Source organism: Acomys minous (assembly GCF_964271855.1).
Source record: "Acomys minous genome assembly, chromosome: 10".
NCBI lineage: Eukaryota > Metazoa > Chordata > Mammalia > Rodentia > Muridae > Acomys > Acomys minous.
In genome coordinates, this window is record NC_140491.1 from 7,158,360 (window position 1) to 7,177,091 (window position 18,732).

At 47.7% G+C, this 18,732-nt stretch overlaps 1 protein-coding gene across 2 annotated transcripts in view; it reads right to left on the reverse strand.

Annotated features, from left to right (window-relative positions):
• The window catches only part of FAM114A1 (family with sequence similarity 114 member A1), a 71,786-nt gene extending 54,887 nt beyond the window's left edge, over window positions 1-16,899 (reverse strand). Inside the window, exons 1-3 of one of the 2 annotated variants that reach the window (XM_084799525.1) lie at window positions 16,817-16,899; window positions 12,903-13,040; window positions 6,582-6,991 (exon numbers count right to left, since the gene is read on the reverse strand). In XM_084799525.1, coding sequence (XP_084655651.1) covers window positions 6,582-6,935 — 354 coding nt within the window. In that variant the 5' untranslated portion in view covers window positions 6,936-6,991; window positions 12,903-13,040; window positions 16,817-16,899. Of the gene's footprint in view, window positions 1-6,581; window positions 6,992-12,902; window positions 13,041-16,816 lie in introns of those variants that run through there. The other variant, XM_084799526.1, reaches the window with a different exon arrangement.
• Window positions 16,900-18,732: the final 1,833 nt, after the last annotated feature.

An 18,732-nucleotide genomic window follows, 5' to 3' on the forward strand; every position in this document is an offset into this window, starting at 1 on the left:
TTAGTCCCCCAAACCCACCTAAACCTAAATCTAAGGATACCAAAGCCAACTGACCAGGATTCCATCCTTTCTGTTGTCATGGAGACAATGCAGTCTTCTTAGTTACCACTGTCAATTCCACCTGGCCCCCTGTGGGCTGAGCCCTCACACATCAATCATTGATGAAGAAAATATTCCCACAAACATGCCTCCCATAGGCACACTTTATGGAGGTGTTTTCTCACTCAAGAGTCCCTCTTTCCAAATGGCTCTGGCTTGCATCAGGTTGCTACACACTAACTAACACACACCGGGATCGTGAGCTTGCGCCACCTCACTTGACTCTGCTTTTCCTTCCCTAGGAACAGAGCTCTCTGTAGTCCCGAGTCTCCCTTTGTGAGCGCTTGCTGCATTAACACTGTAATCCCTCCCCATAACGTCCTTTGTGAACTGCTATGGCCTGTGTCAGACAACAAGGCTAACATTTTTTGGGGGTGATAAAGAATTTAGGGAAACTCGGGGTGTGGGGTGGGGAGCTGGCTTCTTCACAAACATAAGGACCTGAGTTCGAATCCCCACCACCCATGTGGAAGCCAAGAGTTGTTGTGCGTGATCTGTAACCCTAGTGCCAGGGGAGCAGAGACAGGCAAGTCTCTGGAGCTCACTGGCCAGCCAGTCAGTGAGCTCTGAGTTCAGTGAGAGCTATTGTGTCAACAAATAAGGTGGGGTACAAAGATGTAGGACACTCGATGTGACCTCCGGCCTCCACATATATGTGCACACATGTTCACTGTCATGCACATGTGTACCTATAACACATACCACAACACACACACACACACACACACACACACACACACACACACACACACACCAGGATCTAGAGTAACTTGGCCCAGGCTGGGTCTGTTCAGAGTTGCTGGGTTGGTATACCATAAAGTCTTGCAGATCCCTAAGAACAAGTACCATCCTCAAACAGTATCCAAGACAAGCCTCTCTGAGGTGATGTGGGAGACATACCTGATCCTCAAGAGTGGCTTAAATAAGTGCTTCGTTGAAGGCTGCAGCTATAACTGCTCCTGTGTCATTGCCTGACCTTTCTGGACTACAGAAATCCCACAGAGGTCACGTTTCTTGGACTCCTGATGGCATGGAGCTGGTAGAGTTATAAGAGGAGGTGTCATGCTAATAACCCATGCTCAAGCAAGGACAGGGGCTCTCTCCCAGAGATGTTTTGAGTAAATCTTGCAGAAAGGCTAACTCCATGGCTTCTGAGCCTGCAGGCCAGAGAAGGAGTCCTGAAGACCTTTAGCTCCCTTGAGAGCATAAATGGCATGACTCTTCAGAGCAGTGCGATGGAAAGCCTTGATTGACAGCATGATTGGATGAAGATAACCCATGGGTGCCTCAGGCACGCCTGTGAGTGTGTCTGATGGTGTTTCCAAAGACAATCAGACAGGAGGGTGACAACAGAGTGGGTGTACTGATAACCCCTTGGTGGAGTCACAACATGAAGGCATTGTAAGAAGACGGTAAACAACAGGAAGCAGGGCATCACTCGGGGCCTATCCTTGCGAGCCAGATTGGTCCTGGCCTCTTCCTGTATCTTCCTTCTCTCTGCTTCCTGCCTGCCATGAGGTGAAACACATCCTCTGTCACATGCTCTCACCACTGTGATGTTTGGACAAAGTCACCATGGCCCAAGCTCCCTGAGACTGCAAGGCAAAGCAAACATGCCCTCTCCTTAGGTTGTGTGTGCACAGCAACATGAGAGAACTGACACAGTCGTCACCTGACAGACTGCCGGCCACATCCTTTGCTCTGGCCTTGTCCTGGTCACACCACCCTATCTGTCAAGGCATGGTCTCCACCCAGACAGACAGGACCCTGATTCAAAGCAGCTACGCAGGTACAGATCACTCAACGGTAGACATTTATGCGCAGCGTGACACAGTCTAATGTACTGTAGCCAACTTTTTCCTACAGAAACTTTTTTTTTTGCAGGGATGACGAGGTCTTCTCAGGCTTAGATGCTTTAGGATCTTAGATATTTTAGGAGCTTGACTATTGTCCACAGAACCCGACGTCACTGAGGAGCCTGTGTTCAGTGCCGAGTGGAACCTCTATTTCTAGCGCTTCCTTCCTCCCTGACTCTCTTAATGTTTTTTTCTAAAGATTTTTTAAATATGAATTGATAAGAGTTATTTTCATCATTGCAAGAAGGTTGCTTGTAAATATCTAACAAAAGGCAAAGACAATAAGTGACCAGTATTTGTAGATTAGTCACAAAACTGATAACTTATAATATCAACTTTAGGAACTCTGGATAAGAAACTAAGGGGGAAGTAGAATGTTCTTTTCTCATAATTCCTTAAACGAGACTAAATTTGCCCCCACACAAAAGGATTTAAATCTGACCCTGTGATGTAAACATAAATATTTTGAAGCCAATTTGACATCATGACCATTTACTAAAATAATAGCAAGTTCTACTGTAGGGTCTATGACCTGCCCAAGCCATGAGCATTTGACTAGGATTACAGTAGCAACCCTGAAATCCTTTCCAGTGGAGCAGGGCTCATGGCAAATCATAAGGTGGCTTACCCCCGTGCCACTACGGCACCGGCAGGCACATCTTGCCTGGGTGGTCTGTAGTGCAGCATTCAGGGCTCAGTGCCGAGTGAGACCACGGATGTCTTCTCTCCCCCAGCAGCCTGCACAGCAGCTGCCAGCAGCATGAAAGTTAACATATGAAAGCGAGCCAATGGGAAGGGAGTTTCCCCCAGGAAGCTTGAGACTGATTTCTCTATGTCCTATAGCCAAAGGGAGTGTTATCATCAGCAACAGGGCCATACCATGTGGTGATGGTGAGCCTCCGATGGACAACATTGCCCACCCATGTACGGTAAGATTAGCTCACGGAAGCTCTGTTGGTGGTTAACAGTTGCCGGGATGCCAATCATCCTTTTTTAAGGGTGTGGCCACTGATAGAATTTCTCCCATGTTCCAGTGGATAGCTCCACACACCCTTGCACATATGGGCAAACCCAACTCAACTTAGTAGGTTATTTAAAAGAGTTGGAGGAAAAAGAAATATCTTGTATACATGTATGAAATTCTCAAAAGTAAAGAAAAGAAAACCTGACTCTGCTTTTCGCCCTTCTGGGAACAAGGATGCACAAAGCACTGAGCTCTTCCCTTGGTTCTGGCCAAGCTCTGCATTCAGTGCTACACAGACACAGGCAGAGGCTCAGACCCAGTACTATGGACTATGGGGAGTTTCTACACTGCTGTTTATATAGCTCTGGGGTGTTTGTTATGAGGAAATGCCCAGCTTTCCAAAGTTCTTGCAATGCTGGCAGGGAGGAGTGTGTGTGTGTGTGTGTGTGTGTGTGTGTGTAGTGTAGGGGGTGGGGGTAAGATATCTGTTGCCAGGCAGCTCTTCTCCTGAAGCTCTAAGCTTTTTAGGTATGCAAATTTCATCTCATTTCACCCCATTTGTTCAAGCCACTTGCGAAGGTAGATATGGTAGGAGCACGGTGGTGCCTTTTACTGCTATGTTCACTAACAATCTTACTGTAGTTATCAGAAGTCTGAAGTTGGAATGTATAATTTATTCATCAGCACGTGGATTCTGAATTAAGTGGTTTAGTGCGGTTTCTTCAAGTCTTTCCTAACAAATGGTGTGGCTTGATTTCTTTTAACTTTACTAATATTATCATTTCCATCATTATTAATATTATTATAGACCGAGTCTCATCTTGCCTAGGCTAGCCTCAAACTTACTATATAGTCAGGGATGACCTTGAACTTGATGCTCCTGCTTGCTCATTTTTATCTGACATTAAGGGTTGAACTCATAGCTTCTTCTTTTTTTTTTTTTTTTCGAGACAGGGTTTCTCTGTGTAGCCATGGCTGTCCTGGACTTGCTTTGTAGACCAGGCTGTCTTCGAACTCACAGCGATCTGCCTCTGCCTGCTGAGTGCTGGGATGAAAGGCGTGTGCCACCACGCCCGGCTCATAGCTTCTTGAATGCTGGGCGAGCACTCTGCCAACTGAGCTACGTCCTCATCCCACACCTATATGTCAGCAGTGCTACTTACAGTGCCAAACCTCTTCCTTTCAGTGGAAGCAGCAAGGATGCAGGATGGGCTCAGGGTTAGGAAGGCTCAGCTTGAATCCCTACTCTTCCCTGTGCTCTCTTTTGGGTGGATAACAGGGGCTCTTGCCATCCGGAAGTTTAGATGTGCCCCATTCCTACTTCTGGGTATGCTATGGCTATTGTTTCTGCTTAAAGACTAATCTTTAAAAGCTAACCAGAGCAGAAAGGGTGAATTGGCTTGCTCTCTCCAAATGACATTATCTTTGGTTTTATTTTTGTGGTCCTGAGGATCCTATTCCAGGACCATGACCCAAGCTAGTCAAGTGCTCTATCACTGTGCCAAGCACCCAGTCACCTTCAGATGCTTCTGAAGTGTTAGGTGAACACCACGGGAGTGGTATCAAGAGATCACCTACTCAAAGAGTCATTGAAAGTTCCCTCCCTTGTTGTTTTTCAACCCTGGGTGAGCACAAGAGCTATCTGAGGCTCCTTAGAAGACGTAAGCCAGACTCACTCCATCAGAAGCATCCTCAGTGGGTGGGGTGCTTGGCTAGAGTTGAGACCCTCTGGTCTGGGAGTCTGTGGTCCTTTAGGAGGTCCATGGCCGGCTTCAGAGGCCTTGTATGTGACCGCTCAGAAGTGATCGGCTTTTGTGGACACTTTCCATATCTGACCCAAATGCCCAGCTGTTTCTCAAGTTTCCTCTATACCATCCTCACAGAAGGACCATGTGGCTTTAGTTAGAATTCCAGGCCTGTCCACCTTGCATGGCGATAACTGCAAATGCAACCTGACACTAAATTTTAAGCTTTTTAAAGACAAGATGAGATTGTTTTGTATTTTGTTTGTTTGTTTGTTGATTTGGTTGTGTGGCTCTTGAGAGCGAACTTTGTAGGTAACCTGTTGCAATGGCAAAAGGTTGGACGTTTCCAGTGATGGAAACCAAACTCTCCTCCCTCCGGAAGCTCATGTTATCTTTGATCAGGTCTGAGAGTGAAACCTTTAAGGAAGATAAAGAGAAGCCACACCGTAAATATAACTCATATGACATGAGAAGCAGTCACCAAGGTCTTTGTGTGAAAATTCTTCAGTTGAAAGAGAGAGAGAGAGAGAGAGAGAGAGAGAGAGAGAGAGAGAGAAGAAAAGAAACCGAGACAAAGAGAATTTGATGTTTCTTGACCAAACTAATATAGTTAACGGCAACTAGGAAGTGAGTGGGCAGACTTCTTGGTTCCCTGTTTTGTGTCTATTCTCAGAACTTTCCGCTCAATTGCTTCTAGGTGACTTGAGGTGCACACTTCAAGACTAACAGGGCTAGTCCTCGGTGACGACCAGACCCTGACCCAACCCCCTGCACCACCATTCTAGATCACCCAGACACCTCACGTCCTGTTCTATGCCATGCTTGGAGGGGAAGGCACCAGGAAACCAAGCTTAGATGGTCACGTTGCGGTTGCATAAGGAGTGGCTATCATCCCAGCACTCCGGAGCCCGGGGCAGGAGGAGGAGGAGGAATTTGAATCCAGCCTGGGGGACATGGCAAGACCCTGTCTCAAAAACTCCTCCCTGTACCAAAGGGGGTGAGGGCAAGAAGGAACTAACAGGGAGACACTGGCCTAGCTTATCCTGCAGGCACTGAGGGAAGAGGAACTAAGTGAGTGCTGCTTCTGGTCCCCTGGAAGGTGACAAGTGATAATAAACTTGTGGCCTAAATGTGGAAGATCTCCAAAGTAGACTTTTAGTTCTGTAACAGAACTCCTGGGGTTATCTGGGGGACCCCTGGTCCCTAGCATTTGAAATTATTAGGGCCAACACTAGTGTCTTTTGTTACCCACTGAGGAGCCTGGGATAAGCTGCTTGTATCTTTGAGCTTAGATGCCTCACCCACCAACTGGAGTCAGAGATACCTAATTTGGGACCATTGCGTGTAGCAAACTGCATATCAGGTGACCAGCAGAGCTCCTGGCATACAGGCTACGTCCAGGAATTGGTGGCCAGCATAATTCTTATAACACAAAGATCAAAATGCAAATACCAGATCCACAAAGCCTCCTTCTGAACGTCTTCCCTCCCACCACACAGCATGCGTCAAGGCTACATGTAGGGTCACAGCACACTTTGAACTCTTAACTACTGGCGGCAGAGCTTGGTAGAAGTGCTACACTTGGTGGCTTAAATACAGTATTGGTTTTGAATAAGGTTGTGAGCCTCCCTCTGAAGCTTATGTTGTAATTTCCCTTCCATGGGATAGTCAGAAATGGGTCAGACTGAGAATGGGGCTGCTCTACCAGCCATTGGTGAGGAGCCTCGTGAGCAACCTTTCTCTTGCTAAGTGATGCCTTGAGTTACCTTGGGACACTGCTAGCAAGAAGGTCGCTATCATATACAGCCCCTTTTCTTAATAATTTATCCAGCATGTGGTATTGTGTTGTTAGCAACAGGTAGCAGCCAAAGACTGGGTGTCAGGGAAGAGTTTAGGTTAAAACATGGTGACTCTTACCACATCGTTCTGTTCTTTCAGAGGTATTTCAGATCCGGTGTCTCCCTCCAGGCTGACGGAATCAACGCACTCGACCAGGGTGTCCTCGGTCACCTCTCCGTTGAGGGGGTTCTCATCATCGGCAGCACTGGCCTCGCACGGCTCTAGGATCCCTGTAGGGGCAGTCGCAGTCTCTGCACACGCAGATGCCATCTCATGCGGCTCTCCGGTGTGGTCAGCTGGCACTGGTTCGTTCGAGGTTGTAGCTGGACCACACTGCACTTCGGCATCTTCAGCCGGGAAGTCACTACGGGGCATCTCGGCAGCATCTTCTCTGGCTCCGTTGGCTATGGCGTCGCTGGCATCATCAGACATTTTAGTGTCTGTCAATGGGATTGCAGACACTCGTGCTGGCGATATTCATTCAAAGCCTGCAGTAACGGAATTATGCCTAGTGAGGGCAAACTCTCTTCAGCCAAGAAGCAACTCTATGTGACCTTGTGTGGCTAGACTAAGGGCTTAGAAAGACATCTATCTTTTAACCCTGGACCTTGAGTGCTTCCTTAGATGGCAGTAGAAATGCTGGGTGCTATTGAGGGTGTTGGCATGGGACGGCTGCCTTCATTTCTCTGAGCAGCCCCAAGCATAATGGTGAGAGTCCTCACCAGAGTGAACAGAGGAAGGCTGGGCATGATGGAGAAGCAGATGACATGTGGAGAAGAAGGTGACATGATAGAAGCAGAGACCAAAGCGATGCCCTTTGAGGATAAGGGGGTGGGGACGGAGGTGGGGGCACAAGGAAGGACTAAGGCAGCTATGAGAGGCTGAAGATGGCAAGGAAACCATGCTTTCCTTCCAGAGTCTGGGAGAACCCAGCCCTGCCACCATCTTGATCTAAGCCCAAGGAAAATCCGTTGTCTGACTTCTGACCTCCACACTGTAAGAGAGTAAGTGTGTGCCAGTCACGGCATCGGTATTAAAGAGGCAGCCGGCTGCAGGCGGGGCTCTGCTGGGATTTAGTCTCAAAATCAGACATGGCTCAAAGTTCAATTCTGTCACTTACTGGAAGTATGTCCTCTAAGCCTCAGTTTCCTAGTCTGGAGAATGGCTTTTACGAGATACCATGTCTTAAAAAAATCAAACAAAACAAAACAAGGAAAGGAACAAAGAATGGCTAGGTGAGCACCTGATTTTGATCCCAGATCCACAGGGTAGAAAGAGAGAACCTTCTCCTCCTGCTAGTGCTCCTCTGGCTCCACAAGCAAATCATTGCAAGTGGGAACCCTCCCCCACACACAATGAACGAATGAATCAATGAATGAGATTTTGTTTGAAGAAAAAAAAATGTATCTGAGAGCTTGTTTAAATAGTGCTACCGCTGGGTGCAGTGGCTCATGCCTGTAATCCCAGCACTTGGGAGACAGAGGCAGGCAGATCTCTGTGAGTTCAAGGCCAGCCTGGTCTTCAAAGTGAGTCCAGGACAGCCAGGGCTACACAGAGAAACCCTATCTTGAAAAACAACAACAACAACAACAACAACAACAACAAAAGTGCTATTAATTTTGCATCATCACCAGACACACACATGCAGAACTCAGAGACACACATGGCTCCTGGTGGCCACAGTGCTTACAGGTTTCTTACACTACTCACTTGTGGCTCTCAAACACCTGCCTCCATTCCACTGACACAGAATAGGCAAGTGGCTGTTTTAGGGGCACAAGGAAAGAGTAGTGGAGTGTAAAAGTAACTTCTATTCTCCTGGCTCATTTGTTGTCTGGGAGGCTTACCACCTCCTTCTGCTGACCTAGGCCTAGCCCTGGAAGCTTCTAGGCTCTGTATAATCTAACCTAGGCCTAGGATGTTCTCAGCTTCTGAGACCTACTGCTTAATAAGCTCACCCTTACTTGTTCTTTCTGAGCTGGGTCAACTCAGCTGTTCTGCCTCAAACTCTTCTCCCAGCTAACTTATTTAATCTGGCTTCTCTCTCAGCCCAAAGTTCCTATCTTCTGGTTTCTTCTCATTTTCCATCTTCACCTGAGTTCTCCCTCCTCTCTCTCTCTCTCTCTCTCTCTCTCTCTCTCTCTCTCTCTCTCTCTCTCTCTCTTCTCTCTCTCTCTCACTGTCCTGGTAAAAATTGCCTCCTCTCTATGTAAAACTGCCTCTCACGTAGCTTCCCTTTCCTCTCTCTCCTCGTGAGAATGGAGAGTGACTGCTAAGGAAGAGGATAGTTCTCTTGGAAGTGACAAGAATGTTCTAAGTCGGGTGATGGCAGTGGCTATATAGGTGTGCTAATACACCCCCCCCAAAAAAAACAGTAGCCATAATGTGTAAAACCAGGAAAACCAGTACGTGGTATGATGTGTAAATTATAGCTTAATATGCCAATAAGTAATTCTAGTGGCCAGTTGGACATCTCTCCGTGTCTTTTTTTTTTTTTAAACAAGCTTTCTTTGTGTGGTCCTGGCTATCTGGAACTCCCTCTGTATGCCAGGCTGCTCTTGAACTCAGAAATCCATCAGCCTCTGTCTCCCAAGTGCTGGGATTTCTCACCAGCAGGTCTCCTTGTCTCTTGTGTTTCTCACAACAAATCCTACATTTCTCCCAATAACAGGCTTTAAATCTCAGTGCCGTTGCTGCTCAGGAAAACTTCACCCTCTTAAGAATTTATAGTATACCAAAGTCATGGCTCTAAAGAGAACCCAGTACCACCACTTTCCTAAAGCAGTTAATTTCTAACTGCAGCCTAAATGCTTGTCCTTATGTCCACAGACAAGTAATTCTCAGTCTTCATCAAAGAAGGTTCCTCGCAGCAGATGGAGATTGTTTCAGAAAACAAAAAAAAAATGCTCAAAACTTGCCTAGCCCAATTAACGCATTTACAACACAACTCTCACACCTAAGGCTCAGCAGACACCATGGAAGAGAGGGCAGAAAGGCCGTAAGAGCCAGGGGACCCGGATGTCTGCTATGAGACCGTGGGAAGCTGCAGCCATGCAATCTTAACGATATAGTCACCTAATCAAGACCTGCAAGACGAACAACAACACGGGCTGACATGCTGAAGTGGGAGGGGGAAGTCTCAACAAGCCTGCAGCTCCAAATGAAGAGGTACAGGTGATTAATGGCTGCTGAAGAGACGCGGCCTTCTTCAGGGACGACCCCGCTGATAGGCTACCCAAACTCAAGAGGTCAACCATAGACAAAGAGACATGCGAGCCACACTGGACTCAACAGGTTGTATATATATGTTCAGGTGTGTATATTTACATATACGTGCCTATATGCGTAATCATAATTTTAAAAAGAGGCCATGAATGTGAGGATTGGAGGACATGAGAGGAGGGGGACGGGGAGAGGGGTGGAAATGATGTAAATAAGATGCGTGTTTCTTGACCAAACAAGATGCGTGAAATTCTCAAATTAAAACAGAGACTATAAAACATCCAGAGCTATGGCTTACTGGGCTCTTACAGTAGGCAGGCTATGCAAATGTGTTGTTTCCGGTGAGTTAGATATGGCCAGCTCCATTTTGCAGATCAGAAAACTGAGGCCCAGAGAGCATATTTTTAGTGAATGACAGAATTAAAGTTCGAGAAAAAAAAAAACGTCTGACCTTGACCTTAAACTCCATCAGAGTCTTTGATGTTCAGAAGCCACGCCCGTTTCCCAACTTCTCTCCCTGCCAGGTCCTCACTGTGGACCTGCTTATGATTTCACCTTCGGCTTTTCCTTCTCCCCTCAGCTGCTGCCCAAATCTGCATTGTTTGCCCGCTGGTTCTAATCATATGGCTTTCCTGTATGCATCTCTGAGACTCTTTTGTCCTAGCCCCACTGAGGTGGAGCCGCACACTTCCACAGACGATACTCCGACCCAAACATTAAACGAGACAGCATCACTGCCTGCAGACACATTCACAACAGACTGCAGCTGGCTATTAAAATCTAACCCTCCACGGCAGGAGGGCCCAGAAGACCGGCCCTCCACTAATGCGATGAGACACAAAATGGCGGTGAGAGGGGCACTAGCACATTCGAAGGCCTTTGGTTGAAGACACTGCTGCTCAATTGGATGAGTTGAATGTAATGGGTTTAATTGGGCCTAGGGCCCCTTGGTTGCCAGAGCAGCACCGAATCCCCTAAGGCCAGGTGAGCTGTGTGGAGTTACTGTAACAGGCAGCACAAACAACACAATTTCTATGATGGCATGCATGCTTCTTCGGACTTTGGTACTGGCTAATTGATCAGATAAGAAGTCGGCTAAGTGTTTATTCTGTCTTTGTCTAATGCTTTGCTTTGCTTGTACAGTTAAGGTCCAGATAAAACCATCACTTCCTTCATTCTTTGCGTCTCCCACATAGACTTAGTGTTTCTTCTGAATTCCCAGAGTGCTTTGCTTCTACTTCACCTTGGACAATTAGAACTCCCTGATTAAACTTACTTAAGGTACTTTTCTTATTTATACTATAAATCCAAGGAAGGCAGGATCTTGGCTTTTTAAAAAATATATATTTACACATGTGCTTTCTGCATCTATCAGAAAGCTCAACACTTAAGACTGTGCAAAGAATGCCTGTGCTTTTAAGGCAGGTGGTTTCAAATGACGCTATGATGGGACATCCCTTCACATCTCAGATGTGTTCTGTCAGTATAACGAATTCCTGAGATGACCAACCTATGAGGATGAAAGGTTTGCTTTTTGTCAGTACTTCTGTCAGCAAGACTGCAGATGGGAAAGGCAAAGGTCACACGCGCTTTGCTCTAGCTGGTGTGTGACGTCTAAGGCAGTCAGTGTTGGCTGTGGGAGATGAAAACCTTGCCGAAGCAGTAAAGATGACTCGAGGCCACTGTGCTGAGAGAGCTGCTGTGTTGAGTCACAGGAGCAGAATGGAACAGACTAGGTAGCAGGGGACACTTGAAAAGGTACTGTCATTGAGGAGCCGATAATGAAAATGTCTTTGTGAGCTGGGCCTGGTCTAGGTGAGAGGTTGGCAAAGTACAACCAGCTGGTCGGATCCTGCCCTTCGCCCTTCCCTGCTTGGGCAAATAAAACTTTACTAGACACAGATGAAGCTTTCTGTTCACATGCAGTTATTACTTCTTTATGCTCGCTGCAGATACAACACGGACCGCGTGGCTGTAAGGCCACAGGAATGGAAGGACTCGCTGTCTAGCCCAGCATGGAGACCCCTGTCTAGCACGAGACCTGGGGGCCTAGAGTCCCCTTTCTTACTCTCGTCCTCCTGCCTGATCTTGCAGAGATGACCTTGGAGAACAGGCTCAAGAAGGAACAGCAAGAACATTCGTACATCAACATCATTTTCATCTCTGTTTTTCATTGGTTATTTTCTTTTTTTGTCAACTATAGTTAGTCACAGACCTTATCGGATACTTTTATTTCCTTGTAAACTAACTTGAACACCCTTATTATTAATCTGGATAATTAAGAAGCACTGATCAACTTCACTTTTCTTTAGCTTTTTTTTTTTTTCTTTTCGAGACAGGGTCTTATACTATGTAGACTGGCCTAAAACTTGCTCTGTAGACCAGGCTGGCCTCAAACTCCCAGAGATCTGCCCTTTTCTGCCTCCCAGTTGCTGGGATTAAAGACATGTATCACCATGCACAGCATTTTTACTTTTCTATAAGCAGGGATGTGAGACCAAATGTGGCTGTGATAAGCATTTGTAGGCCAATGAAAACCCCAATGGATACTTGTGATGTGTTATGTTATTATAACACTCACAGGTATTCTAATACATTGTGGCATACACCATATGACATATGTGCATGTCAACAAAATTTAACTTATATCCTAAGATGACTGGCTAATATCTATATTGCTTTATCCAGGAACACAGTCTCCAGAGGTCTTTAATAAGCACTCACAGCTTATCATCTTTTGATATCACAGTTTACAAAGGATGGCTGACGTTTTAGAGGTCTCAGCTACCATCCTCTTGGATGGATGCTTTAGGATTTGTTGTGGTTGTTGGGGATTTTTTTGGGGGGGGGAGAGGTATACCAAATTGCATAAGCCTGGTTAGAAATTCATTTCCATGTAGCATGGCATGTCTTTAAGATATGTGTTCCCATTAGAAATAATGCGCCAGTGTCCTCTGTCCCTTCTATGTCCAAGGTCTAAGATCATATCCAGACCAACAGCCCATGGTCCCAGAGTTATTGGGTTTTCAGAGCTGTTGGAGTTGGGTTTTGCACAGCTTCTAGCTGACTGCAGAACGCTGAAGCCTGACGCTGGGTGGAGCTGGGTGGGTACTGGCTCTCAACCTTGTCTCTAGGATACAGGACTAAAAGGATGATGAGAAGGGACCACAGGCTTACCTGGCAGCTAGCATGCGTGCAAGTACACTGCAGAAGCCCAGACAGTCACGGCAATATGGCTCTTGTGGGGACACAGCGGAGGCAGGACTCCCGAGCCTCGGCTACCCGCGGCGGCCAAGTTGCCTTCAGTTAGTCCACCTGCGGTACAGAAAAACTGCTGCAATTAAGGGTCTTCTCTTGGTGCCTGTGCTGTGCTCAACCAACAGCAAAAACCAGCCCTTCAGAAATAGGCAACGAACCATCCATAAGGTACTCAGTGGGGCTTGTTACAGTGAAATTACAGAATGCCTACACTTCACAAAGGCCAAAATGGTTATGGGGATAAGCCCTATTTTAGCTTCTAGTTATATTCCTAATTTGCATCTATCTATCTATCTATCTATCTATCTATCTATCTATCATCTATCTATTTACCTGTTAAAGGTCTGGTTTTTCTCTATTACCTACCAAAACAATAAATTTCCCCCTTTTCTTTCCATTTTACTCTTTTTTTTTTTTTTAAAGCTCGGATGTCATTTAGCATAGGCTGGCCTTGCTATGTAGCCAAGGATGACCCTGAACCTTTTGCTTCTGCTGCTGTCACTTCCAGTGTTATGATCACAGACGTTCACCAGCACACCTGTTTAATGTACTACTGTGACTGCAGCCGGGGTTTCAGGCAAGCCAGGAGGGATCTCCACCATCTGAGCTACATCTCAAGCCCTTCATCTGCTAGCTCCGCTAGACTGTCACCGGTTCTAGATGACATTGTGATGGGTGACATGTCATCGGTTTTCAGATTGTGCCCTTTGGTCTGTCACCACCAGAAACTGTGATCTAAATGGACAGCTGTTTCAGAGCAAGGACTGGTGACAGTGCTTGGGGACTCGAGCTATAGTGAGCGCCATGTGACCAGGATAGGTGTTGCTTGTTCTGTCTGCACACTTGGATGTCTCCTGTGAGTTTGGTTTGGAACACTGATCTCTGCAGCCGTGTCCATGGCTCTGACCCACAGAAACAAGGGGGCTGCTTCAGGAAGCTCCAAAGGGAAGGAATGCATAATGACCCTTTGTAGGCTGGGAATAAGTTATAATTTCATGAGCAGATTTATTCCACATCTAAAATGCCCCTAGAACCATTGGCACATTTGCAGCATGGCTCCCCGAGTACGCGCTGGAGGCACAGGGACTGCATTTCAGAAATGAGAAATGTGGGAGGAGCCAGAACAAAGCCACTAAAAAGTCATCCAGGGATGGTGGGAGGCTCGGTGGGAGCGTGCTTGCCTAGCATGCACAAGGCACTGAGTTTGATTCCTAGCACTGAAAAAAGAAAATTAAATTAAAAGAAGGAAGGGGGCTGGAGAGATGGCTCAGTGGTTAAGAGCACTGACTGCTCTTCCAGAGGTCCTGAGTTCAATTCCCAGCAACCACATAGTGGCTCACGACCATCTATGATGTGATCTGATGCCCTCTTCTGGCCTGCAGGTGTATGTGCAGGCAGAGCATTGTATACATAATAATAAATAAATAAATCTTTAAAAAAAAAAAAAGAAGAAGAAGAAGAAGAAGGAAATAAAAATGGCCCAAATTAGTGCGAGGGACACTCTTGACCATGGCTTTCCATGAGTGTTCAGGCTGGTGAGAGCATGTGCAAATCCCTAATATCAGAAACGGGCAGTCAGGATGCACACTTGGCTGTCTGAGACCAGAGGCTGCATGGAGGAACAGTGAAGTGGATTCTCAAGTGGAAAGGGTCAAACGGTGTCTCTTTGTAGGCAAACAACTCGCTCATTCTCCCCGGGCTTCCGGCTCCCTCCTCCGTTTTTGCCGGAATGGATAACATGATCTGGAGACTTTGTTCCCCTGAGTGCAGAGAGAAATGAGGCCTTCACAGTGTTCATAAGTCTACATTTATGCAAAATAAAGCTCCACCTTCATTGCGCCATTTAGCGTCCATGCTTCTCTTGGTATTAAAATGTCGTGAAAACGTAGGGATGGTGGATGGCTTGGGTTTTTTGTTTTTTTAATGGCCTTACTTGTTGAGCGACAAATGTAGTTACATGATACTCTGTCCCAGATTGCCTCCCTCACGTTACAAAAGTGTGGCTCAGAGAAGGGTCAGGGTAAACCCAAAGGAGGTGAGGCTCCCCGGTCTGTCCCGTTTTCATAGTGCACACCCTCACTTTACACCGGATAGCTATTTTCCGAAGCACAGAAGAGACCCGTATTTGCTTTGCTTAAAAATTAAGTCGGGGCTGGAGAAACGACTCAGCAGTTAAGAGCACTGGCCGCTCTTCAGAGAACCTGGGTGGGCTGGATTTCCAGCACCCACATGACAGCTCCAAACCCTCGTTAACTCCAGCCTCAGGCGAAGCCAACACCCTCTTCTGCAACCGTGGGCACTGCATGTACACAGTCCACAGGCACACATATACAGACAAAACATCCCCCCCACACAAATAAATAAATACATACATAGATAAATATTAATAGCGGTATTTGTGTGGCATCTGTGGCCCTCCCTGACCCACAGCCACACCATCTCTTGCAACTCAACCCTTCTTGCACTTTTGCCTCCTCACACTGGTCCTCACTCACATTCCAATTCCCACTCCCTCGGCTACCCAACATCTAGTGTCATCCTTAACTTTGAAACCACTTCACCCCCCCCCCAAATAATGAACTGCTCCCCCATGTCCCTGCTCTTTCCACTCTTCTTCAGGCCTGTGACCCGCGGGACCTTGCTTCATTTGTGACCCGCAAATATTCACCAAACTGAAACATACTGTTTGATATTGATTTGAATGAGACGATGTTTCACATAAGCCTGGTGTGATGAAAAAAATAGCTCCCCCCTCCCCCCCACCCGCCCCCTACCCCCAGATTCAGGAAGGCCCCCCTCCTCCTTCCCCAAATTCCTTCTTCAAATTCCACCCTTGGCCTTTTCGATACATTGGCACTTCTCAATGTAAGAAGCTAATCAGAACATTTCAGGGTTGACAGAAGAAATGAAGGAGCCTAGGAATGTGAGTTGGGCGAGAAAGGAGCACCTAGGAAGGTGGGAGAGCTAGGGGAGGAGTCTCTGGGATGACCCTTGGCTATGCTGTGGTGTCTCAGGGAGGAGTGCAAGGGGTGCCGATTTAAAAAGCCATCTCTTTCTACCAAGAATTTCAAGGTGGAAACAGTTGGTGCGGCCCAGATGGTGCTCCCACAGCCTGCAGAAAGTCCCTGTCTTTAAAGCAAAGCAGTGAGATATCCAAGCGGTGACTGGCGCCTGCGAAATACTCACCAGGTTTCTTGGAGAGGTCAAGCCGCCTGGGTACTAGGACAGCATTTGGGGTGGGGAGGAAGGGACCCAAGAGGGGCCTGGGAATCCAGGCGCTGCTAGCCTAGAGCAAGGGCAGAAGAGCAGGCATGCAGGGGACACGGCGGCGGGAAGAGGTGATGGACCAGTATGGAGGTCAAGGCCTGAGCTCCGTTTTCGAGAGCAGGCACACCCTCGGAATGGAGGTGTTTGCCTTGCAAGACCTGGATCCCTCAGAGCCATACACTGGGAGGACACTACTGCCCACCCTGACTTGGGACACTTGGGGAAACTTTTCAGACTGGCTTGTGCCCAGACTCTGGCAGCGGGCTCCCGGAGAGTTCCACGCGGGACGAGGGTGCAGACCCGGCATGCGGGCGTGTGGGTGTGTGCATGAGCGTGGACACGGAGCGACACACACTCACACACACACACTCATACGCCCGCACCCACGCAGGGCCCTCGCCCGTGCCTCTCGCACCTTCCCCGGACCTTCGTCCCCCAAGCAAGCTGCTTTCTTGGGACCAGTCTCCGCCGGTGACTTCTCTCGACCCACAGAGGACAGGGTTCGCGGCGCTCAGGACCCTTCCCGCCCGGGAAGGGGATGGGGAGAGGGCGCCCCGGGCTCTTACCGCTTGGCCGGCCGAGTGCGCGCCGGAGCCCCGGGTCCCGCCCCGCCACGTCGGCAGGACCGGCGGGGACGCGGCCGCAGGGGAGGGACCGGCCAAGCTGCTCCGCCCAGGGCCTCCCGCCTACAACCCCCGCCCGGCCCACTGCGACCTGACCCGCTGCGAACTCAGCAGTCCTAGCCTGGTGGTCCTGGCAGAGCGGGCAGACCCTTTGCCTTCCCTTCGGAAGCACCGAAGCACCGAGGAAGCCCTAAGGAAGGGGTTCTCTTGCCTCACTGTGAAATTCCCGGGTCCTAAGTTTAGGTGGAATTCTCTGGCCACATCAGCGATGGGAGTGGGATGCGATTAAAAACAAAAACGAAATCAATCAAACAAGCCACACTTTCTAGAAGGACAGCCAGCTTGGACATATGGATCAGAGCCCAGATTCATTCTCTTTGGCCTGGGAATTGCACATCTGCGTTTGGCACAGAAAAAAACATATTTGTCCTATACAAACAAATCGTGTGTGTGTGTGTGTGTGTGTGTGTGTGTGTGTGTGTGTGTGTGTGTGTTGATTTTAACTGCTTATGCTATTGATAGGAAGCACTCTGGAGACCCCCACAATCAGGGATTAATGACATGAGCTACAGTAACTTCCAATAATCAGGTCTGCTGTAGCTATTAAAAACCATGGTTTATTACGTCGGAGGCAGTATAGTAAGGCCTTCCTTAATATGCGGTTAACTGATTAGTCAGGGGCAGGGCCAGCTAGATGTATGCATTAGTAGGGATTACTTTTGTACATATGTGTACACGGTTCATACAAAGAATAGGCGAAATCATTTAGACACAGTGGGTCTTTCTGACCGATGTATTTAAGGCTAATTTTCTCCTTTTCCCTTTGCCACTTATAATCTTCTTTTGAAAAATGACATGCCCATGCTAAGAATTTATGAAGCTAGCCGGGCGCGGTGGCATACACCTGTTGTTCCCACACTTGGGGAGGCAGAGGCAGGAGGATCTCCGTGAGTTCGAGGCCAGCCTGGTCTACAAAGGAAGTCCAGGACAGCCAAGGCTACACAGAGAAACCCTGTCTCGAAAAACTAACAAGCAAGCAAGCAACAAAAACAAAACAAAAAACAAAACAACAAAAAAAGAATGTATGAAGTTCAGGTAAAACCAAGATGTGACTTTTGTCCTGTCTTTTGTTGACCCTGTTTTGTCTCAGGCAGTTGACTACCTGGTAGTCGGGTGCCTGTGGCTGCTGTGAGTAGCCTGTGGCTATGTGCACTTGCTTGTGCAGTGTGTGGGAGCCCCTGGGATGTAAGGAAGGGGGTCTCAGCTCCCCTAACACTTCCCCTCCCCATTCTATGAAAGTTTGTACATATTGAGTAAGTTGAAGTAATGAAGGTTGCATTGGGAGCCACACTGGGGACCAACAGTTTCTTTAATTCTTACTTGGGGCCTGGGAACACAGGGGTACATTCTGTGGTGGGGATCCTCGGTTACAGGAAAAATAAACATGTGATGATACACATGCGGAAGCTGAGGAACGGAGAGACAAGTGGGGTCCTATTCAATGGATAACAGTAGTGATGCCTGCTGCCCTCGACATCCATTCTTCCGGGACTCCAGCCAATCAACAACTGGTACACACTCCTAGCATGTACATTTGAGCCACACCCAAGCACATGCAGCTATTGCATTCAGGGCTTCTCTAGTTTTGCGAGTTTCCCTCCATCATGCCCTCCCCCCCTGTTAGCACCCACTTAGTATACTTATATCTTTGGGTATGAACGTCCTCATAAGACACATGTCTGAATGTGCGTGCTTTCTACTGCACCTACACGGCGTTACACAACAGACATCCCATCTTCACTCAGTGTGAGTGCTAGTCTAGCCATCTTGGTGCTTTCTAGTTCTTTTGTTGCTCTGAT